General features: G+C 36.7%; 2 protein-coding genes across 2 annotated transcripts; one reads left to right on the forward strand and one right to left on the reverse strand.

Annotated features, from left to right (window-relative positions):
• The first annotated feature begins 3,033 nt into the window (after positions 1–3,033).
• On the forward strand, positions 3,034–7,037 carry LOC107807981 (partner of Y14 and mago). Its single transcript, XM_016632459.2, has 4 exons — positions 3,034–3,383; positions 3,469–3,588; positions 5,681–5,899; positions 6,579–7,037. Exons 1-4 carry the CDS (start codon positions 3,195–3,197, stop codon positions 6,717–6,719), a joined length of 669 nt encoding a protein of 222 aa, XP_016487945.1. The 5' UTR covers positions 3,034–3,194; the 3' UTR covers positions 6,720–7,037.
• A 1,680-nt stretch (positions 7,038–8,717) lies between these two features.
• Positions 8,718–12,332, reverse strand: LOC107807980 (uncharacterized). Its single transcript, XM_016632458.2, has 8 exons — positions 12,197–12,332; positions 11,888–12,053; positions 11,172–11,262; positions 11,014–11,072; positions 10,538–10,598; positions 9,522–9,612; positions 9,312–9,388; positions 8,718–9,154 (listed from the first exon to the last, which is right to left on the reverse strand). The coding sequence occupies exons 1-8, from the start codon at positions 12,222–12,224 to the stop codon at positions 9,038–9,040; spliced, it is 690 nt and encodes a 229-aa protein (XP_016487944.1). The 5' UTR covers positions 12,225–12,332; the 3' UTR covers positions 8,718–9,037.
• Between the last annotated feature and the right edge of the window lie 12,472 nt (positions 12,333–24,804).

Genomic DNA, 24,804 nt, shown 5'->3' on the forward strand with positions numbered 1-24,804 from the left:
TTAAGTTGTATAATATTGTAGTTGTATTTAACTGTGTAGAAATCATGTATGAAAGTTGTAGATAAGTTGTATACTATATATAATGTATAATTAGTTGTATAGTATTTGTTTTTACTATATATGTTGTTGTAGATATTCAAATTTGCATTAAATTTGTACGAAATTTGTTTTTAATTTGTATGTTGATGTACCGTATACTGTTCTTTTCTCGGTTGATTTATTAAGAAAAGAAAAGTAGAGAATGAATTCTGAATCGACACATGTACACTGATTCATATTTGTTTGAACGGTAAAACTTGAATATTCATGGAAACTTAACGATTTGGGTGGAGTGAAGCGAAAAGAAAGGGAGTCAGGTCAAAAGTTCATGGTGGATCGATGCTTGGATGGATCTTCGAGCTATTGGTAAATCTGACTGCTTATCAGGTACTCTAAGCTACTATGATATATACGAAATAAAGAGGTGATGGAAGGGCCCTCTACAAATCTGCTAGAATTTGTGGCTCAACTCATTTCATCGACAATCCTCACCGGGTATTCCTAGATATATGTTGTTTGCGTTCAAGTTGGAAAGCCTCGTGTGGTTGTCCAAGGGTATGTTGACTACTTGGATGTCGAGATCATTAGATACATAGGCGTTGATGTTCAAAATTGAGACTTATTACTTGTGTTATTTACATTTGAAGATTCTGCTATTTGACCCAAAAAAAAAAAAAGGTAACTTAAGCAGTATCTCATGGCTTTGACGGACAGAAATCCCTAAATATAAGTTCGATTTGGAGAGAAGAGGGGAGAGAGGAGATAAAAAAGGAAAATGATGTAACTAAATCCCTTGATTAAAGGCACTAATAATGGATTATGAGCCTTTTAAGGTGAAATGCATATAATTTGTAAGTAATCATTGTTTAGGGAATTAATATACAAAATTAGAACAATTTTGGAAAATAAATTTCAAATATTGTATAGGAACAAAAAAAATACCATTATTAAAGCTACTTTTTAAAACATAGCTATAAATTAAAAATGAATGCACCTTTAGCCATTTTATGATTACACTATAAATATTTCATTAAAAGTGGTAATTTGACCCACTTTTATATTGCCACATGAGCCTTTTCCCTATTAAATTAATTCATTAATCATGATAGATTATTGTGTTTGCATTTTAATTAGTACTCATATATTTATTCAAAAGTGATTGAAATAAAATTGAAAGTTGAATTAGACATACCTACATTAAATCCAATCAGCATACATCTTTCTAATTTTTACGATTAAGTTAGATATTTTTCATAAATTCCCAGACACTTTTGTTCTACAGCTGACTTCCCATCTTCATCCACACATCTCTCCTCCATACGGCCTCGGCAGCCATAGCCAACAAAGAGGGAAGCAAATAGAAGAAAGCAAGCGGGCATCAGCCGCTTAAAATAAAAATTGGTTATATTTGCAAATTTTCTAAAATTTGCAAAATTACATACAAGGCCCAACCTATGTTTTAAAAGGAGGGGCATGAGGCTTAAAAGGAGGGGCATGAGGCGAGGTGTTTTACCTTTGACGAGGCGAGGCATAAGCCCTGAGACATGAGTCGTAAGTCTCATGGATCTTTAAATTTTACTAATTTAAAGAATTTTAAGATAGTATAAAATAAAAAATAATTATAAAAATTACATTAAAATCACAAAATCATAACAAATAATTTATTTAAAATATTTATAAATTATAATTCAACTATGAATAATACGAAAAGTATGACATATATCATAATATGCAAATTAGCTGCAACGTCGTTACAACTCAAACATCAAAAGTAATGTATTCGATACGAAATCTTATATATATCTCTTAAGGAGTCATAAATCTTGAAAGAATTTCGATATTATAATTTGATATTTCTCTTAAAATACTCCCTTTATTTAATATGCTTTCTATTTGAAAGAGAGTTTATATAAAAACATAATTCATAATTTAAATATAATTCTCTAGCATAATTTATATTTAAGTTTCAACAAGTCAATAAAGTGACACATAATTCATCATACAATACCATGATAACTAATTATTTGTAAATAGTTAATAGTTAATACTGAGCTATTAAATTTAAAAAGTATTGTATCTCATAAACGCAAAAAAAAAAATTAGGAAAATAATTATAAAAAAAATTCTGGACTATTATATAATAAAGACATAACAAAAGTTAATAAATAAATACCTTTTAAATGAAAGATTTATTTAAAATTTAATATTATAGCAGTCTTAGTGGATAACGTGCAATAATTTTTATTTTAATTATGACATAAAATACTCTCAACTTAATGATTTATGATTAAGAAAAAAATAATTTTAAAGTCAACGATTTATTAAGAAAATTTGAGGATTTACAAGATTAGTTATACACAATTGCATAAAGTTCTATTAGGCGAGCCCAGTACGCTGGGCGTTGGGCGTGTCCGGGACGTAAGTCTCACAGAACTAAGATTCACACATAAGCCCAAGGGCGTTTTACGAGTGCTCCGCCCTTGGGCGAGCCCCAGGCCAGTCCCAATTATGCCTTTTAAAACAGAGAGCCCAACACACTAAGAGGTCGTTTGGCAGGGAATATAAGAATAGTGCGGAATAAGGTGTATTAGTAATGTAAGCATTAGTTATGCATATATTACTCCTTATCTATTGTTTGGTGTGATGTATTAAAATTATAATAAATTGCATAATTTTTAAGAAAAATAGTTGTTTATAAAAATGCCCTCCATATTCTAAAGCTTTAAGAGACTTTAAAGACAATTTTGTCTTTAACCATACTAATACATGCATTAATAGCCTTGGTATTACTAATGCCATAATTTTCTATGCATTACTTATACATAATATAATACCAAATATGATTTTAGTTATACACAAGTTAAAAAAAATATACCAAATAAGATATTAATAATGGATAGAGCTAATGCTTACATTATTTTTTCTAATAACCACCGCCAAACCACCCCCTAACAAATATAAACCCGGCCCGTGATTCACCACTTCAAGGGACTCGATTAAATGATCTGACACTGAACATAAGACAGCTAATTGCTACTAATTGTGATGATTAGAAGCCAACAAATTAATGTAAAATAACCAGTGATGAGTTGATGAAAGCGATTTCTAACGTCCCCTCAGTAAAAACGTCAGAATCAGCAGAGAGATAGCTAGCTATGGCGACCAGAGGAGGAGAGGACGAAGCGAAACAAATGGCAGCTGAGCTAAGCAAAACCCTAAAAGAAGGAGAAAGACTTCTCGCGCCAACCCGACGCCCCGACGGAACCCTCCGTAAACCCATTCGTATTAGGGCTGGTTATGTGCCTCAAGATGAAGTTGCCGTTTACCAATCTAAAGGCGCTCTTGTAAGTATACATTTGTGGTACATGTTGTTTTTGGTTTATTCTGTGTGTACTTGTGTTGATTAATTGGTGCTTTGGGAAATGGCAGTGGAAGAAGGAAATGGAGTCATTGCAGGATGTTCCGCCGGGGTATGATCCGGTGATGGAGGCTAAACCTAAGTCTAAAGCTGCCAAGCGGAATGAAAGGAAGAAGGAAAAGCGTCAACAGGTTCAAATTTGTTACTCCTCTCATTATTTCTTGTTTATTACCCTATTCTTTAGTCAGCTTTGTTCTAGTTACCAGAGGATTAGTTTACATGGCCTGAACAGTTTGTCGGGAAGATACTTATCTGTGTACCCGTGCATCCACCAAAGGTAAAAGGGCATCAGGGGCGGATGTAGTGTTATTGTTATGGGTTCATCCGAACCCAATAGCTTCACTCAAACTATGTATATGTGTTTAAAATTCACTAAGTAAGTATAATTAATAGATTCCGTACTCAGTAAATCAAATGGACTGTGGTAGAATCCCGAAGTTGAACCCATAAAATTCAAATCCTGGATCCGTCTTTGAAGGCCATGACATATGCTTTTACATAAGGTTTAGTATAACCATGGTTAATTAATACTATGTATTATTCGCTCAATTCGTCACCTAGTCCAGTTAAGTTTTTTCCCCAATTTGTTTGGTCAACTGTCATAGTTGGTATTGCATTAGTTGCAGTGTTGCAGATCTTTAATCAATATTATTTTCGACCAAATTATTCATTTTCTTCAACTATGAAACGACATAGACAGATATCTTATGGCATAATAATATAAATGCACTGAAAATCTTGATGGCATGAGTGATGTATATGATACTGCTGTAAGATATAAGGTAATATAATAATGAACTGCATTTCATGTGCATTATTCTTAATGTAATGCAATTATATTGCTAGCTTATGCAAGTGGGCAGTAGCTGCAGTTCATGATGAAAGATTATCGAATTAAATGGCATTTCATCGGGCTTCAAAGTTGGCCATACAACCATATTTGACCTAAGCTGGTTTCTTATAACGTGGTTTCAGTTGTAGTACCCCCAATGGCTCGTAGGTCTCTCTAATTGTGGATGCACCAGAAAAGCTAATAGTTATCAGTTCCCCAAATTCTTCTAATTCTAACTTGCTCGATAAAAACCTGGATTAGCAGAAAATTCCTTCACCAAAGCTGGCGAGCAAGAGCAAGGATGCATTCCCAGGCTATTGTAGTTCAGTCACAGTGTAATATGCGACAGCAAACGAACAACTAAAGTTAGACACCTTGTTATCGGATGTATGTTTTTATAACGAGCAGATATCTTATCAATGAAATAGCACCATGAAGGTGCAGTAAATTTATATATTTAAAATTACCACAAATGGCAATCACCTGGACTTCAGAGTATGACTAGGTTTTAGCATCTCTTGTCCCTCTCCCTCCACGAAAGCCCACAAAATGCAAGCTGGATGACGTACTATCTTTTGAATATATTTCTGTGGCTTTCTATCAACTGAGCTGAGGTATTTGCCATGGGGTATCTAGGCATTACCCTTTGAATCACCAATAGATTTGGAAAATATCTCACTTCTACCTTGCCAACCCACATAATGGGAAAAGATTATTAGGTTCCTCGATGTACCTTTTACACGAAGTACCTATTGCACGAAATGAGCGCATTTTCCTCAGGTTATACTGAGTTAGGCAGCTTCATGTACTGCTATCCAACCAAAATGGGAAACTTTTATTGGGGCTCTGCTTTGACTGGCAATTTCCAAGGCGATGACTTAGGCTTAGTGTCCTTGCAAGATTAAGCATATTGTAATAACATGTTCTAGAGTGAATTTCCCTGTACTGTTACCTTTTCTAGTTGATAAGTCAACCTTATGTCTAATCCAAATCCAGCTACCATTTGCATAGGTGAGATCAGAAATTACAACTCATATACAAATGTTAATCTCCCGAAAGATCTTTCAAACTATCTATACAAAGGGTATGTCCTCTTAATACCAAAATACAAGTAAATTAATGAAGAAATTCTAATCTCACCTCTTCCCAAATGACCTTCACTTTCATCCAATCTTACATCCTCAAACTTAGGCCTTCAGTTATGAAGATCAACACTGTATACAGGATGTAGTTTCTGGGACGATCATGTTGCGATATTAGTGAGAGGCTTTTTGATTAATCACAAATAAATAAATAAATATATTGAGCTTTGATGACTTAAAAACTGCATTGCTTTTCTGTCACAAATGTTGTGAACCAAATGCTGCTATAATTAACACAACTTGTGGCAGGCTGCAGTTGAGAAGGGTAAGAATCCAGAGAGTGGTGAAGTCTCATCTGCTGAAAATTCAGTTGGCGTTCCAGAGCAGGTTGAGTCAGTTATGTCCCAGATAAACAGTCTTGCGATATCTGCAAATCCTGTTGTCCCCCCTTCAAATTCAATCGAGTCTTCTGCCGTGGGAGATAGTGTGCAGGACATTGACAAAAAGATCCGAGCTCTGAAGAAAAAGGTATGTCCTCCAGTGCTTCCAGTTCTCCAAAGGCATGCCATCATTCAAGTTCTTTAACATAACTCAGATGCTTCTTACTGCATTTTAGAGATGCTCGGCTATCATCTTTGTTTTCCATGCCTTGGTGGAATTTATTATTCTACTTCACAATTAGATGGTGGAAAAAATTGTTGTTTCCATTTTGTACATCAAAATGGATGATTCGGTTTTGTTTCAAGGTAATGACATGTTTGTGCATTCTTTTTGAATCCATAACAACTGCATACATGTGCTGGTTCACCTCTATGTTGTATTTTCAGTCCAAGGTGCTCCCATCTCAACACTTTGGTCAAATGTCACATAGATGGGAATATCACCTTTGGAACTTCTTTTTTGAGAATGACCTCTTGGAACTGTCGAACTGTGACATGAGGACTTCCTTTGATTTCTACTAATGGTTCATCTTTCAAATACTACATATATTAGAATCTGGTCATTGGGTAGTTTTGGAAAGCGTTGGGTTTTTATTGGTAGTTTATTTGTACTATCAATCTGAGAAAAAAAACAATCTTTTAATCGCTGGTGATTTATCTGTACTACGTTCTCAGGGGGAGGGCGGCAAGATGCACTTAAAGGTCTCCATTGGAGCTTTAAATTTTTGTTGAGCTCACTAAATTAAACGCTGCTTTATTTGGTGCAGATTCGGCTGACAGAAGCTCAACAGCAGAAGACTGAGGAGAAGGATATGAAGTCAGAACAGCTGGAAAAAGTGGCTAAGTTGGAAAGCTGGCGAAAAGAGTTAAAGGTTTTGGAGGATAAAAAGGCTGAACTGGAAGCATGACATCATGAATTTAATTTTAGGCTGAAGAAACTCGTAGTTTAAGTTACGGTAGCCTGGTGGAATTTTACCACTGCATCAATATACTCAACGCCCAAGATGTTAAGGGAAATGTGTGTTTATCTTGTAATTTGTGCACTAGTTAGGGCAAAACAACACAGGATCTAGGGCGTGTTTGGTACGAAGTAAAATGTTTTTCAATTTTCCCATGTTTGGTTGGCTTGAATGTTTTGTAAAACATTTTCCTCATGAACTCATTTTCCTCTAATTGGAGGAAAATGTTTTCGAGAACGGAAAACATTTTTCAAAATTCTTTTTTAACCTTCCCATTCTATTTCTCATCCCCACCACCCACCAACTCACCCCACCCTCGCCCCAACCCCCTACCCTACCCTCGCCCCCAAACCCCATCATAAATAGAAATATTATTAACGGTACTTTTTTTTTATGTTATGGATAGAGTAATTTTTTTTTTTCATTTCAACAAATGAGTATTTTTCTTTTCATTATATAAAAAAAGTAATTTTTTTTCATTTTAACAAAAAAAGTACTTTCTTTTCATAATGTAAAAAATATATTTTCTTTCATTTCAACAAAATGATGTAGTAAAAAGTATTTTCTTTTCATTATGTAGAAAAAATATATTTTTTCATTTCAACAAAATGAGTATTTTCTTTTCAGATGTAGAAAAAATATTTTCTTTCATTTCAACAAAATAAGTACTTTATTTTCATGTTGTAGAAAAAGTACTTTCTTTTTTAACCAAAAAAAGAGTATTCTTTTTTGTTATGGAACACAAATTTCAACGTTATTTTTGCATAAAAAAGTAATGCATCTCATTAGTTCTTTTAGGTTTGTGTGAATTTTTAAAGAATAACTAAATTCTTGAAAAAAATAGAGTTCTGAAAACGTTGGGTATTTGAAAGGAGAGGAGGGGAGAGGAGGGGAGGAGAACACATGAAACATGGGGACTTGGGGGAAAGGGGTGAGTGAGGAGAGTAGCATAAAAAAATATTTTATACTCTCTAACTAAATACTAGAAAATATTTTCCGGAAAATTTTTTCACTCACCAACCAAACAATGAAAAATAAGGTATAAAACCACTCATTTTTCATGAAAACATTTTCTAGGAAAACATCTTTCATGGAAAACATTTTCGTTCGTACCAAACACACCCCTAATTTGTGTTAATTTTCAGGTAGTGCTCCAATTTTAGAGGACATAGCTGCTGCTTGTTCTGATTGGTCCTTGATTTCCAAAGACGTCAAAACTCTGAAGCGCTTCAATCATCTTTACATATTAAACCTCTAGATTGAGTGTTTCATCAACGTCCTAACTTATTTTGCGAATGAACTTCACAAACTAATGCCTTTGGCTAAATTGATTTCCAATTTCCTGGATTCATGCTGATCATTGCTATTTGCAAGAAGATTAAAACTTACAACAACGACCCAGTGAAATCTCATTAGTGGGGTCTGGGGAAGGTAGTATGTAAGCAGAACTTACTCCTACCCCGAGAGGTAGGGAAGTTGTTTCCGAAAAACTCTCGGCTCAAGAAAACAAAAAGAGGCAATATATCAGTGTCGTCAATAAAAACCGAGAAGATAGACAACTCATTATTCAAAATTTCTGTCCCATTTTATCTGATACTCTTTTTTTTTGGTTTGGCAAAAAAGAATGATGCATTTTTCTATTTAGATGCACTTGAGATAAAAGTTCACTTTTACTACGAGAGAGGATGAAAATGCATCATCGCCCATTTGATTATTGGTAGTAACAAAATTTCAGTACTTTGTATATACACACTAAGGTGTCAAAACTATTCCTAGTACATCAAGTCGGTCTAAAGGTGACATTATTCGATTGAAGAAATCTCTTATTTAGATGTTTTTTCCATCTCTTCAAAGAAAGGATATACCAAGAGAGATCTTAAACCAATCAGATGAGCTCGCAGAAAGCCCAGACATCAGGCCAACCATCAACGAATGTTGAGAACCAAATTCGAAGTCGAACATTTTAGTAGGAAATTTCACATAAAATCTGTTACATTTTTTTTCCTTTTGAATAAGTATAAATCCGTTACATTGAAGAGTCAAAATAGTTCAAACACCTTCCACGCACACACATACTGAAGTCTGAATACCGAAGCTATAATATTGCCAAAATTGATGACTGGTCAATTAATATCTTGAGACCAAGTAAAAAACACCCCCTCTGTGACTTCAGCTGGCAAGAGGTTCTAGGAGTATCAAAGGATCAACCCATACCGTGCAACTTTAATCTTGTAAAACATGTGTCATCCCAGAGGTGAGAGAATTGTCTATGAGGATTCAATATCTGACTCTTCCAATCCTTCTCTGTAGATTTCAAATTCATCAGGAGTCCACCTGCATATTAAATTGAGCCGGAAAGTAGCCATCTTGATACCAAGCAGACGCTGCACAGTAACAAGGCAATTGCTTTCATTTCTCAAGAATTTCAACATATGCTGTTTTGATCTTTTTGCACTTTTATAAGGCACCTCCAGTATGACACACGAAATAGACAGAATGGAACTATCCTCAGAAATTTGATAGATGGAAATATATACAAACCAGTATGCGAGCTGCCTCCGGTGACAATGGCTTCCCTTCTTCACATACAACAAAGTCAGATACAAGCTCCACAATACCTGCTCACCGTGCGACATAGGTAGATGAATCAGAGATTTTTACAGATAACTATTGACAGATTAGACACTAAAATTATGTTACAATCATCAATCAGCAAACAACAAAAACAGCAGAGGAGCAGAAGATTAATACCTTTGTTCAATCGAACTGGCATCCCCTGCTTTCGTAGGAATGGCTCCATCTCATGAGTGAACTGATCAAGAGGGCCTTCTTGTAGCTCCACCTGAGAGATTGAACCAAAACTAAGAGCCCTGTATGTAACTGAAATATAAATTGAGGCAAGGTACTTGGTGAAGATACCTTATGTAAATGCTCAGATCAAATAAGGACCAAAAATAAGAACCCGGTAAGTAACTGGAATATAAATTTGAGGCAAGGTACTTGTTGAAGATACCTTAGATACATGCTCAGATCAAATAAAAATATCCCCAAATTATCTAATAGAACAAATCTTTAATGGATATGATAATCGATATGGTTTAATTATTATAGACCAAACAGCACAGGGGTAGCAGGAGGCATCAACTGAGCCAAGAGAAAGCATCTTCTGAAGGAGCTCTCGAGTAAAATCGTCCTTATTATAGTAGTCAAAATGGCAATTAGATTTATAAAAAATAAGTTGACATATAGCTAATATGGCAACAAGAGTCAGAACATACTTAGAATTGGAAACAGGTAAATATAAACGAAGCTAGCATGCAGTTGCTTCAAAATTATCAGAAATAAATTCACCATCCAAAACATAGTGGCAAAAGCTTCTTTTTTTGCAGCAGTAAAACCTAAAACAGAAACACTAAATCTCCACAGAAACAAATAACATCACTTAAGTTCAAGCTTGAGTATTTTTGTTGTATACAAGCAGAAAAGATTATTCTTTTCTGGACCTTACACCGCAATTAAGGAGAACGGCTTTATCATGGAATGTGCGGAAGTGAGCTGATTCTTAAATTTAAATACAAGGTTGGATAAAGAAGGAATAGAAGTTCTGTCTAAGTTTTGATGGACAAAATTAACCGGTACCTATGCTAGTGGGAACCGGGAAATAGCACATACTGGGTGATTTAACCGGGGTGCTAGTAATCTGGCCCGCGCACACCGCCATAAAAGTAAATAAACAACTTGTATTAACAAAAAAAGTTTTGCAATACCTTTTCTGTTGCAGCACTGCCAGTCCTTGCAAAGTCGTATTCTTCAAACTCGTTAAACAACCTGACAACATTTAAAATGATGAGCCAAAAGAAAAATGGAAGAAATGGAGGGAGCAAGAAGCAAACACCAGAGGTTATACTCTAGCAGACACAAACAGCTAGTGCTACAGGATACAGGCGTAACTTTCAGGCAAGGAATGAAATTGCAACGTAAAAGAGAAGCGGAAGAAGAAAAACCACGAGCATTTGACTTGGAATTATTGGCTAGATATTTTTTGCAACAACAAAATGTTAAGCTGTCACCACAATCAGCATAAATAATTTGGATATAGCACAATGGACAAGGATGACAAGTGACAACAAACTATTAACGCAATCTCACTAATAGAAGTAATGCTTTCCTTTCACAACAAAAGCAGAGTTATAAGGTGTAGAGTTTCAGTATCTCAAATGCATCATTAAATCTGTGAATTTACCTTTGGACCTCTTCCTTTAATAAATTAGTAAAGCAAATGCCTGAATCTCCACGTACGAGCTGTACAGACATGATATCAATTACAATAATTGAAGAGAATCTAATAAAAAATCAACTGGACATTTGACAGATAATATAGTGTACGTCGGCATGCCCTACCTTAGAAATCTTATGGAGACCAGGTCTAATCTCATCGGAGACTGACCGCCCAAGTGCTACCTGCATGACTTTGTTCGATCCAAGGAAAAATCTGAAATAAAAAGAAATAATGCTTAATACACGATCCATGCTGCTAATTAATACGAAAGACCAACAAAAATCCCCCTCGAGACTTCCCAACTCAATACTAACTTCCAATCAATAATCCTCCCAAAATGATTTGTATGAGAAAATGTAATTGTTTAATGATAACACATTCACTGTATGTACACAACGTACTCTTGAAACTGGCTGTAATAGCCAAACGAGCCAATTCTAGGTTCAGTAAAATATAGTGCATATATTATCCTCTTGCAAGCCAGAGCAGCTAGATGTGTCGGATTTAAAATTTTAGGCACAAGGTATCCGCAACATGTAAATTCTAAACATGGGCATGCGAAAGTAGAGAGTACCTCCATACAATCCTAATTAAAATTTGCTATTTTCTGAACTCTATAAAGAAAATATAAGCTAATAGGATCCTACATTATTAGTCATAACTAACCTTCCTAAAATCAAAGCAAAATTGATGCCTTAACTCGAAAATGTCCCAACATGTATGCTTTTGATATCAAAATCCTTCATATCAGGATATTACAATCTTTTTAAGCAACTAAGATAAAGATTAATAATTTTTCAAGGAAATTTGTCAGACGAAAAATAAATAAAAAACTTGCCTGCTAGAGGATTTGAGCTGATCTCTAAACTCCTTGAACTTGAGATTTCTCATGTTCTCGAAACTAAAGACGTAAGCTGAACTATACTTTTCCGCACATTCCCTTATTGTATTTACTATATTTTCTTTGTGCTCCTTCCCCTTCTTCTTCGTCTTCGACAAGGTCACTACAATTAGAAACCACAACACATCAGCTTCATAATTCAGAAATTTACTTTAAAAAAAAATACTATAACACCTTATCAATTGAAATGCTTAAGTAGTAACAAGTCAGCAATCAGATACTGAAATTTCAAGGGTTGTACTATACCGGCTCTATTACGCTTCGACTTCGGCATTGTTTCTTCGGTTTGTGTGTTGAAAGCTAAAACCCTACTTCTTGTTTTCCTTTCACAAAGTATAATCTGGCCGCGCGTTTAGTTTTATGTCTTTGTACGGGTTTGGTCGATACTGGGCCTTGAGTTTATAAGCCCAGTTAACTGGTAGGTTGGATAATAGAAGAAAGTGTTATTGGACCGTCGTCCAATTGGATGGGTGAGTTACAGGAATGGCCTATAAGGTGTTGGTCCTTAAATAATAGCCCCGTTTTTTAATGTATTTAAAAAATAACCTTTGGAGTCACGCACATTTATTGCTTGTTGGATATTTTTCTATCGGATTAATAGATTTTATGATATATTTTTTCTATCTATATTGTTAGTTTCCCACAAACTCTATTCGACTGGCATCGCTTCATAATTGTTTAATTGGTCACCAAACTCTACCCTATTGGTATAACTTTGTTTTATCTGCATTCGACGTATTTGTTAGATTGTTCGTAAACTCTACAAGATTAGTATGACTCTGTACTTGTTCAATTGTTCACCAAAGACTACCCGATTGGGATGATTTTGTGTTACAGGCATTCAACTTACATGTTAAATTATTCATCAAAATCTACCCGATTGATATAATTTATCTATGTTGTTTAATAACGTATTCTTCAAATTTGCAATTCTAATTTTGATCAAAACACACTAAATCTTCTTCAAATGATCTCATACTTACAATGAATTCCTCAAATACCAATATCAGTGACCCACAATCACCAATTTAGTCAAATAATACCAAACAAAGAGGATCCATCATGTCTTATTCGATACTTTATGTGAGCACGTAATTTTTGCCCTACAAAAATACTACTACAAAATACACTAAAACAGTTTTCTGATTGTTTTTTGGTTGTTATAGAATTTCTAAGAATTTATCTTTATCTGCATTTATTTGCTTTTGGGTGCATATTTAATATCGTAAAATCATAGAAAAATTATAAAAATATTTAAATCTTCATTTCATACCATTTTAGGTTTTAATTGCATTTTTAGGAATTAACTACATATTAATTGTATAGTTAATACATGAAAATTATAACAAAAAATACATTAGTCATTTTACATGCATTTTTAGATAAATAATTGGTTAGATGAGAGTTAATAGGCTAATTTTGCAAAAATAGGTTTAATTTGGAATATCGAGTGAAGTGGTTGGCTTTGGAAAATATAATAAAAGAAAAAGGAGAAAAGAGAGGAGCTATTGGGTTCAAATCGAATTTGGGCTAGCAAAGAAGCTCAATTTCTTGCGAAAATCCGCTCACCTTCGCCCCATTACTCAATCCAGCTCCCATAAGTACCAAACTAACGTCATTCCAGGCGTTTTAATCATGTCCCTTCATCACTTTTCATCCAACGACTAGGAACTCCCTACCCCATCCCCTTTTAACTGTCTGAATACCCCCTCTCCCCCAAAACCCTAAAGAAGCTCTCGTTTCAACACAAGGCCGGCTATAACAGTATAGTGGGTAAGGCATGTGCCTTAGGGCCCCAATTTCGAGGGGCCCCATTTTTCAGAAATAATATATATTTTATAGGTATTTAAAAAAATTATATGTAGTAGTATTTTGTGTTTTTCATATAGATTTTAGAGTAAATAAAGTAAAATTTTGACTTACTTAAAAATGATAGATGAATAATTTTCAATTTGAGTTGATTTAATAATTCCATGTTTTACTCCTTCTTTTCCAATGTTTCAATCTTACTCTTCATATTTCAAAACCTACATATCTTCTTCCTTTCTATTTATTCTTTCTCACCTTCTTGAATTCTTTCTCCAAATTTTTTTTCTTTCTCCAAAATTTTATTTTTCACCTTCTTTCTCTAAAAATTTATTAGTTAAAGTGTTCAATCATATTTTTAAGATTCCAATAGTTTTATACTTCTATTACTTTATAAAAAATATAGTATAGTTTTCAAGATTTACAGCAAGAATTTTGAAGTAGACAAGCAACAACTAGATATTTTGGACTCAAAGTCTTTATTCTTCAAACTTCATGAATCAGTAATCAGGTAATATCTTTCTAGTATTATTTTTATTTGGCATTTGGTATTTCATTAATTTGACTCCATATATATCATTTAAGTATTTTTTTAAAATTTAAATACTTAGGCCTCACATTTGACTTTAGCATTAGGCCTCAAATGCCCTTGAGCCGCCCCTGTTTCATCACCTCCTCCATCTCTCGTTCAACCCTAGCTGCCCACACACAAAATCATCTCTGGCGGCGCCACCCCCAAACACCCTCAAACGTTCACCAAATAATCTCCACCCTCTCCTCTCTCCAAATACCTCAACTTTCCCTTTTAAAGCCTCTTTGTCTTTGTCGGTTTTTAGATCTCGAAACTAAACCTTGTTCGTCGCCTTCCTCCTTTTTTATTGCTTGATGGATTCCACCCCGTGTATGGTCAAAATTTACATCATTCGAAAGTTTTTGATGAGAGCTATCCGTTGATGTAAGTTTCACGCCATATCTCGGAGGTCACATTTTGGTCGAGGCCACTGTGACTGGTCAAGTTTCAGTCGAAACTCCTTGTTTAAAGATGAGAGGGTAAATTCTTTCTTTCTGATTGAGTAATTTTTCCTTTTTATAGCTTTTCTCAAATGTACCACTCTTCTCAAATGTTAAAAATGATTTAGACCAGTTAGGATTCAAGATTAATTGATCTTATGGTTTTGCATGCTTTGGTTAATATTTAATTACACTGTAGTTAGTTTAATTGCATGATGTGTTAGGATAATTAATTTTGAATTTAGATGTTGAAACAAATTATTTGTTAAATTGTTTGTTAGGTTAATTTGCATAATTGTTTGTTTTGTTTGATCTCTGTATCCGCATGATTTTCCTGTTATAGTTTGTTTGTAAATAATAAATATTAGAAATTTGAGGGAGTTAAATGAAATAGGGAAATTCAGGAGAATCATGTATAATGCTTCATACGGAGCCATCTGAATGCTCAACTGGTAGCTGTTATTATAGGCAAACTCTGCAAGTGGCAAGAACTGATCCCAAGAACCTCCAAAATCTATAATAAAAGCGCGAAGCATATCTTCCAATATCTGAATAGTGTGCTCTGATTGTCCGTCTGTTTGTGGATGAAATATTGTACTCAACTCAATCCGCGTGCCTAACTCATGTTGTACAACCCTCAAGAAGTGCGAGGTGAACTGCGTACCTCAATCTGAATAATAGACACGAGCACACCGTGAAGGCGGACAATCTCACGAATGTAAATTTCAGCTAGCCGCTTTGAAGAATAGGTAATTGCCACTGGAATGAAATTTGTTGACTTGGTCAACCTGTCCACAATGACCCATACTGCGTCGAACTTCTTCTGAGTCCGTGGGAGTCCAATAACAAAATCCATAGTGATACGCTTCCGCTTCCACTCAAGAAATTCTAATTTCTGAAGCAAACCATCGGGTATCTGATGCTCGTACTTAACTTGCTCACAATTCAAACACCAAGCTACATATGCAACTATATCCTTTTTTATTATTCTCCACCAATAATGTTGCCGCAAATCTTGATACATTTTGGCGGCACCTGGATAAATAGAATACCGGGTACTGTGGGTCTCTTCAATAATTAATTCACGAAGCACATCAACATTAGGAACACAAATATGACCATGCATCCGCAGAACTCCATCATCTCCCACAGCAACCTGCTTGGCACCACCGTGTCGCACCGTGTCTTTAAGGATAGGCAAATAAGGATCATCATATTGTCACTCTCTGATGCACTCATATAAAGAAAACCGAGCGATTGTGCAAGCTAGAACCCGACTGGGCTCCGAAATATCTAACCTCACAAGCTGATTGGCCAAAGTCTGAACATCTGCAGCTAGCGGCCTCTCACCAACTGGAATATACACAGGGTTGCCCATACTCACAACCTTTCTACTCAAAGCATCGGCCACCACATTGGCCTTTTTCGGGTGATACAAAATGGTGATATCACAGTCCTTCAATAGCTCCAACCATATTCTCTGCCTCAAATTGAGATATTTTTGTTTGAATATATACTATAGACTATAATGATCTATGAATACTTCACATGACACGCCGTAAAGGTAGTGCCTCCAAATCTTCAGCGCATGAACAATGGCTGCCAATTCTAAGTCATGAACACGATAATTCTTCTCGTGAACTTTCAAGTGTCGACGCATATGCAATCACCCTGCCAACTTGCATCAATATTGCACTGAGTCCAATACGAGATGCATCACAATACACCGTGTACGATCCTGAACTTGTGGGCAATACCAACACATGCGCCATAGTCAAAAGAAGTCTTGAGCTTCTGAAAGCTCAACTCACACTCGTCTAACCATCTAAATGGAGCACCCTTCTGGGTCAGTCTGGTCAATGATTTTGCTATAGATGAAAACCCTTCCACGAACCGGCGATAATAACCTGTTAGACCCAAAAAAACTCCAAATCTCAGTAGCTGAAGTAGGTCTAGGCCAGTTCTGAACTTCCTCGATCTTCTTAGGGTCCACTTTTATGCCTTCTAGCGATACAACATGCCCCCAAAAGGCAACTGAGTCTAACCAAAACTCGCATTTGAAAAAATGGCATATAATTGATTATCCCTCAAAGTCTGAAGCACAATCTGAATATGTTGCTCATACTCCTCTCGACTGCTGGAGTAAATCAAGATATCATCAATGAATACAACCACAAAGGAATCCAGATAGGGCTTGAACACCCGGTTCATCAAATCCATAAATATTGTTGGGGCATTTGTTAGCCCAAATGACATCACTAGAAATTCACAATGCTCATACCGAGTCCGAAAAGCTATCTTAGGGACATCAGATACCCTAATCTTCAACTGATGATAACAAGACCTCAAATCAATCTTCGAAAATACCTTGGCACCCTAAAGCTGATCGAATAAATCATCAATTATTGGAAACAGATACTTGTTCTTGATAATAGACTTGTTCAACTGTTGATAATCTATACACATCCGTATTTAACCATATTTCTTCTTCACAAACAACACTGGTGCACCCCAAGGCGAGACACTAGGTCTAATAAATCCCTGATCAAGCAAGTCTCGTAACTGCTCCTTCAATTCTTTCAACTCAGACAGGGCCATACAGTATGGTGGAATAGAAATGGGCTGAGTGCCCAGAGCCAAATTAATACAGAATTCAATATCTCTATCGGGGTGGCATCCCCGGCAAATCTGCAGGAAATACTTATGGAAATTCACGAACAATTGGTACTGAGTCCATAGAAGGAACATCCGCACTAGATTGGAATTCGATTCTGGAAATTGGAACAACTCTATTATGTCATTTATAACTTGTATACACAATTTGAGTTCATTCTGAATTGATTTGGCATGTTTCGGCGCGAGTTATAGAATTGAAAATTTCATAAACTCATAAGTCTGAATCGACGTGCGATTTGTAGTTTCGTCATTGTTATGTGTGATTAGAGACCTTGAGTAGGCCCATGATATGTTTTGAGACTTTTTGGTGTGTTCGGACGGGGTCCCGAGGGGATCGAGTGAGTTTCATAGTGGTTTCAGATGATTTTTAGGTCATTTTTAGCTGCTGGTTTTTGGCAGCAGTGTGCGAAATTTATGATACGCAGAGCTGACTTTGGAAGCTTATTGATAGAAACTAACGGTCCACCAAACTGTATAGAGAATCAGGTTCTCTATAAGTTCCCACAGAACACACGCACACTGCAGTAAGTAAATGACACAAAGAAGTTTTACGTGAAAAACTCTCAGCTCACGGGATTAAAAATCACGACCTACCCTTGTAGGATTTCAACTTCATTACCGAGCGAACTTTAGATTACAACCCATTGTAACTTAGGAATTAACCTCATAACCCCTCACTAACTTGTAACAACTATATTACAAGCCACTCTGTAATAGCTCTATTACAAAGACTTACAACTCGACTAACTCTAGCCAAGACACAAACATAAGGGTTTATGATTTACAAAGGTTTCCTACACAATACTTCTAACTAAGCTAAGTAGGAATTACAAGTAAAGAACTTTAACAAAGGTGCAACACAACTAAGGACATGTAATGACTCAATACAGGAAGCTGGTATTTCGTTAAGTTGTTCTTTGTTCTTGATGCCCCTGAGAATCACTTGCAAGAGTTGACACAAACTTGAGAGAATGCTTGATCGATTCTTTAATGTGCAAGCATTTTGTTTTACCTTTGCTTGATGTTAATAACTCATTTGTGACATCACTTGAATGATGCAAGCAAGTTAGGTAAAGGGCATTCCCCATAAAGATGATTGTTGTACTGTTTTTGCATTGTTGCGTATGCAGGCAGCAACTTTACTGTTGTGGGGAGTTGACTTGTACAGTCACCATAGGAACTAGTGGCCATCTGTTTCCTCTGTTGTTCCTTTGACTCTGAAGAGTTGAACCACGTCCCTGAACTGAGACTTGTTGTTCTTTAAGTACTTGAGGATGTGTAACAGGTTCCTTATCTGGTTCTTATCATTAAGTTTGTTAGATCATCAAAATATAACAGGGATACATATATAACCTATCAATTTTCCCCTTTTTGATGATGACAAACTTATAATTGAAGTTTCCCCTAAGAGCCAGAATAGTAGACTAGTTTCCTGTATTCCCCCTGAATCTATTCCCCCTCAAATATTCTTTCCCCCTTTTGGCATCATAAAAAGAGCAGCAACAAGCAATAGGCAAAAATAAGTCTAGCTAGGTTAACTCATGCCATAAATGTGCACATAAACATGATTAAAAACATAACATAAGAGCAAGGCATACACAACAAAAGGATGAGAAATGCATTAATTTTGGAAATAAACAAGGAGCAGTACCATTGTTATACAATTACCACAAAATAAAAATAACAAAAAGGTACCTGTCATCAAACATATCCAAACACATGAAACAAAACAACTTGAACTTGAACTTGACACTGGAAGGGAATGACTTTAAGGAGCACTGGAAGGGGGAGGCAGAGAGGAAGAGGCAAGACTTATAAGGATGATATCCATTCGAGCATTTGCAGACCCTTGCTCATTGAGCAGCCTCTCCTTCAGGTACTCGACCTGTTTTTTGAGATCAATATTTTCTTTGGTCAGGCGAACAACCTCTGCACTTTGTGAGCTACTAGAACCAGGTGCCTCCTAGATCTGACTAAGCTGAACCTCAAGGATAACATTCCTTGCCTTCAACTTCCTTATCTCTTCATTAGCGATATTCCGAGCTTCAATCAATTGAGAGATAGTGAAATTGCTGCCAACCCCTCATTTCTTATCGATGCACTCACACTCTTCCAAGGTGGTTTTGGAGAAACTCTGCTTGCGAGTAACCATGGTGGCCTTTCCCAGGGGAACTTTGAAGAACTCAAATACTTTGGTGAGAAGAAACCCATATGGCAGTCCATGATTACCACCCTTGAAATTCCGTACCTTTTTCATGTGCTCAATCATGATTCCCGATAGATTTATAGTGGAGTATGCATCTAGAGCTTCCACGAGGAACAAGTCTGCTCGTGATGTAATAAAGCGCCTTTCTGCACGAGGGAGCAACACCTTGTTCACCATTTTGAATAGCAGTTGGTACACTGGAAGGAGGGCTTTCTTATGTACTCGTTCCCCCTGTTGAACTACATCATCCTTCAGAATGACATTTCTGAAGTTTGAAGAGCAAGTCCCTTCAATGAAAGATATACCATCAGTAGGCACTCCCAATATGGTTCCCAACATAGCCTCATCAATCACAAAGTCAACCCCAATTACCTTCAAGCAGATGTTATCATTCTCAATAGTGAACAAATCTACATAGAAACTACGTACCTCGGTCTCATACACTTTAGGGCTCTCATGTGTGAACACATGGGTCCACTGTTGAAATTCACAAATTTCAACTATTTGTCGCATTCCCGTTATGTCAAGAATATCAGAGGCAAAGGTTCTACCCCAAAGCACCTTCTGTTTCCTCAGATTTTCCCTTCCAACATCCTTGGTCACACTGACCTTGGCCTTTTTCAAGAAACCAGGTCCCTCACTTGCACTAGCCTTCCTCTTCACAAATTTCTTTACATTGTTTCTTTTCTCAGCATGTTTCTCAGACACGTTCTTACCAGACCCCTCAGCTACTTTTTCTCCAGACTCATTCACTTCAACATTACGAACTTTCATCACTTTCACAGATAACTCTATTCCAGAATTTTGAACCGCATGTTTCTTGGAGGATTTACGGATTAAGGGACTGGGTTCCTCATTCACCTCATCATCAATGTCCAAAACAAGAGTTGTAGGCACCACCTCTTCATGTACAAACTTTCCACCCTTCACCAACATTCTCCTCTTCTTCTCTTTCTTACTTTTCTTCAGAGCTGACTCAAGAGCCTCCTTCTGTTGCAGCCTAGTAGTAGGTCTTTTAGGAGTGGGTATTTTGGGAGTTGTCCTGCTACTCTTAGCACTAATAAAGCTTGCAATAGCCACATTATCATAGTCTTCTTCACTACCGTCATTCTCCTCCTCAGACAGAGATCTCATCTCGGGAGCAACAATGGTCAATGGCTCTGCATATAAGTGAGGAGAGGGAGCGGGATCAGTACTGACCTGGGGTTCTTTAGAAGAATATGGAGTTTCATCCCAAGTAGGAGCATATGGCTCTTCTTGTGTGAAGGGATCAGGTCTTTCAGTAGGTTCCCCAATTCCCTTCCTTTTTCAGTAGACAGTTACCTTCCCCCTGAGACCCATTCATTTTAGGCACACCTTCATAACCACTATCTACACAACCCTCAATAGCGATTGTGTAACGACCCGGCCAATTGTTTCGAGAGTTATATCCCCGTTTCCTCCATTTTCTACTTTCTTTTGTGCTTTTTAGCTATATTATGATATACCGGGTTAGTTGGTTCGGGTCCAGAGGGGTTTCAGAGTGGATTGAGACACTTAGTCTCTAAAGTAAAAGTTTAAGTTGGAAAAGTCAACTTGATGTTAACTTATGTGTAAATGATATCGGTTTTGAATTTTTATGGTTCTGTTAGCTTCGTTAGTTGATTTTGGACTTAGAAGTGTGCCCGAAATGTGATTTGGAGGTCCGTAGTGGAATTAGGCTTGAATTGGCAAAAGTTGGAAATTTGACGATTTGGGGTGGCAGTGGAAAATTTGATATCAAAGTCGGAATGGATTTACGAAAGTTGGAGTAGGTTCGTGGTGTAATTTGTGATGTGTTTGTGAAATTTGAGGTCATTCAGACGTGGTTTGGTAGGTTTCGACGTCATTTGCAGAATTTGGAAAGTTAGAAGTTCTAAGGCTTGAATCCGAGGGTATTTTGGTGTTTTGATGTTGTTTTTGAGTGATTCGATGATTTGTCTAAGTTTGTATATTGATATATAACTCGTTGGTGTGTTTGGTTGAGGTTCTGAGGGGCTCGGGGTGAGTCCGGGTGGTTAACGGATTGCTTGAAGTTGGAAACAATGTAGTTGAAACTGCTGCTACTGGTATTTCCGCACCTGCGGAGGGGGAGCTGTAGGTGCGAGGTCGCAGGCGCGCGTGGAATTCGTAGGTGCGGACAGTGTTGAGATAGGCTGGGTCCACAGGTGCGTAGGAGAGGTCGCATATGTCCGCAGATGCGTATAGGTATCCGCAGGAGCGGAAGTGAGGAGGTCAGGCAGTGGTCGCAGGTGCGAGGTCTTTACCGCACATGCGTGGTCACAGATGCGGATATGGAGCGCATATGCGAAGTTGGGGTTTTTAATAATTTTCCGTAGATGCAGAGGTTCTTGTGCAGGTGCGCATATTTAGCCGTAGGTGCGAAAGACCTTGGCAGAAATTATAAATAGAACACTTCGCGAATTTTGGTTCATTTCCACGATTTTCAAGTCGGGTTTTGGAGCTTTTGGAGTGATTTTGAAGGGAGATTCGAGGGTTTTCAGTGAGGTAAGTTGCTTGGGCTCTAATACTCCTATCTATGATGTTTTCCCATTGTATTATCATCTAATTAGTTGAATTTATGGGTGAAAATAGAGGGTTAGGGCTTGGGATTTTAGGGAGTAATTTGGGGGATTAAGGGACCAAATGAGGTTAGATTTTGATAAATTTAGTATGGGTAGACTCGGGAGTGAATGGGCTTTCGGATTTTGTGACTTTTGTCGGATTTAGAGACGTGGGCCCGGGGGGCGATTTTGAGTGAATTTCGGGATTTGGACCATAATTTGGTATTTTCCTTGTGGGATTCATTCTTTAGCTCATATTGATCTTATTTATTGCCTGTGGCTAAATTAAAGTCATTTGGAGGCCGGTTCGAGAGGAAAGAGCATTTCGGAGTAGGAGGTCTACACTGTTGAGGTAAATAACAGTTTTAAATCTGGTCTTGAGGGTATGAAACACAGAGTTTGGTATAATGTGACTGTTTGTAGGTGGCACCCATGCTAGGTGATGGGCGTGTGGATGTACGCCGTGAGGGATTGAGACTTGGTCCGTCCCGGGAGACTGTGAAGTCTAATAGCCTTTATTTGTGTCTATATGCTTTCCTGTCTACTAGAACTTGACTGCCTTTCATGTTAGAAATCATGCTTATGCTATATTCCTGCTCCTGGTCATAGTGATTCATGTATATGTTTACCTTAATCTATGCTATTTTCCCTGATCATATACTGTAACACTTTGATTTGGGCTATTTTTCCTTTATTTATTGAGAGCTACGAGACTAGAGAGATTCATGAATGAGTAAGGCTGAGGGCCTGGTTGTGAGGTATTGCTATATGGCACGTGAGTTGTCTGTGCGGATCCTTATGTTTATACTATGGCACATGAGTTGTCCGTGCAGCACGTGAGTTGTCCGTGCGGATCCAGATATGATATTATAGCACGGGAGTTGTCCGTGCGGATTATAGTGCTTGGGCTGTAGGAGCCCCTCATGAGTCTGAACACCCCCAGTGAGCGCAAGTACCTATTGAGCGTGTGCATTGAGGGCTGAGAGTTGAGTGTCGAGTTATTGAGGGTTTTGAGTGACAATATCTGTGAGGTTTCATCTATTTCACTTGTTGCTGCATTTAGCTGATAATTGTCTGGCCAGAATTGGTAATTATGCAACTGATCTTTTACTCATGTTTACTCTTAATTGTGAAAATTATCAACTGAATTGTTCTGTATAGCTCGTCACTACTTCTCGATTCCTTAATTATTTCTGTTACTTGATGAGTTTGTTGTACTCATACTACACCATGCACTACATGTGCAGATCCAGGCGTGTTTGAGCGCGGAGATTGTTGAGTCCAAGCCTGCTGAGTTCCAGAGACTGCAAGGTAGCTGTCAGCGTCTGCATGACCTTGTTACTCCTTCCACATTTCTTTCTGTTTTGTACTGATATGTAGACATTGACTGTAATAATTTTAAATACTTAGATGCTCATGACTTAGTGACACCCCGATGTCGACTTATTTTTCCACACTTATATTTTATTTGGGTTTTACCCCGTATTTATGAGAAACTCTGATTATTTTAAATGTCTTAATTCACTTCTGTTAAATTTTGAAAGTGTTTTGGAAAGGTCGGCTTGCCTAGTACCACGATAGGCGCCATCACGACGTGTTAGGTTTTGGGTCGTGACAGATTGACAACATATTCTCTATGGCCTCTTGTTCTTGCAAACCCAAAGTGAACTCAGAAGACATAGGAAGAGCATTACCTGTAGAATCGGCAACATTCAAATTAACCCCTGAGGTGGTTTTTACTGATTCATCATTATTAAGACTCACGCCGTATTGTATCTCATAACTTTCTTCTACTGGCAGACTAGAAATTTCTTGATTTTCTTCTTCATCCATTGTATCTTCGTCAGCCATATTTTTCGGCGAGGCAGAAGTAGAGGTAAGGGTGACAAGTGGGTCGGTCCCGGACCTAAACGGGCCAAGTGGGTCGGTCCTAAATTAAACGGGCCAAACGGTCTTTTTGTAGGGACCGGCCCAGGATCGGGACCGGGACCGTTTGGTCCCGGGTTAAATGGTCCCGGCCCGTGGGCTAAATGGGCCCAACAGATTTAAAAAAAAAAAATTAAATAGATATTAGAGACAAAAGGATGTTAAAAAAATATCTAAAGCAATGCTTTGTGAATTTTATTATAGAATTGTGACCTAAATTTTATTTAACATCCTAAATTTTAATATTCAATATTTAATATTGAATATAGCTTATATATATATATATATATATATATATATATATATATATATATATATATATATATATATATAGTATAGTATAGTATAGTATAGTATAGTATATATATATATATATATATATGGAATGATAGAAGATCAAATTTTAGTAATATGAAATGACCAAAGTATGATACTTTTTAGTTAGTATAAATATGGAATGATAGAAGATCAAGTTTTAGCTCAATTCTATATAAGATGTATATATAGTATAGTGTGTGTATATATATATATATATATATATATATATATATATATATATATATCGAATATAGCTTATATATTATACACTTAGTAACAATAAAGTAAGCTATAATTAGCAATTATAGAAGAAAATTAGAGAGAGATTA

The sequence above is a fragment of the Nicotiana tabacum genome, chromosome 19 (genome assembly GCF_000715075.1).
Source record: "Nicotiana tabacum cultivar K326 chromosome 19, ASM71507v2, whole genome shotgun sequence".
NCBI classification, from domain to species: domain Eukaryota; kingdom Viridiplantae; phylum Streptophyta; class Magnoliopsida; order Solanales; family Solanaceae; genus Nicotiana; species Nicotiana tabacum.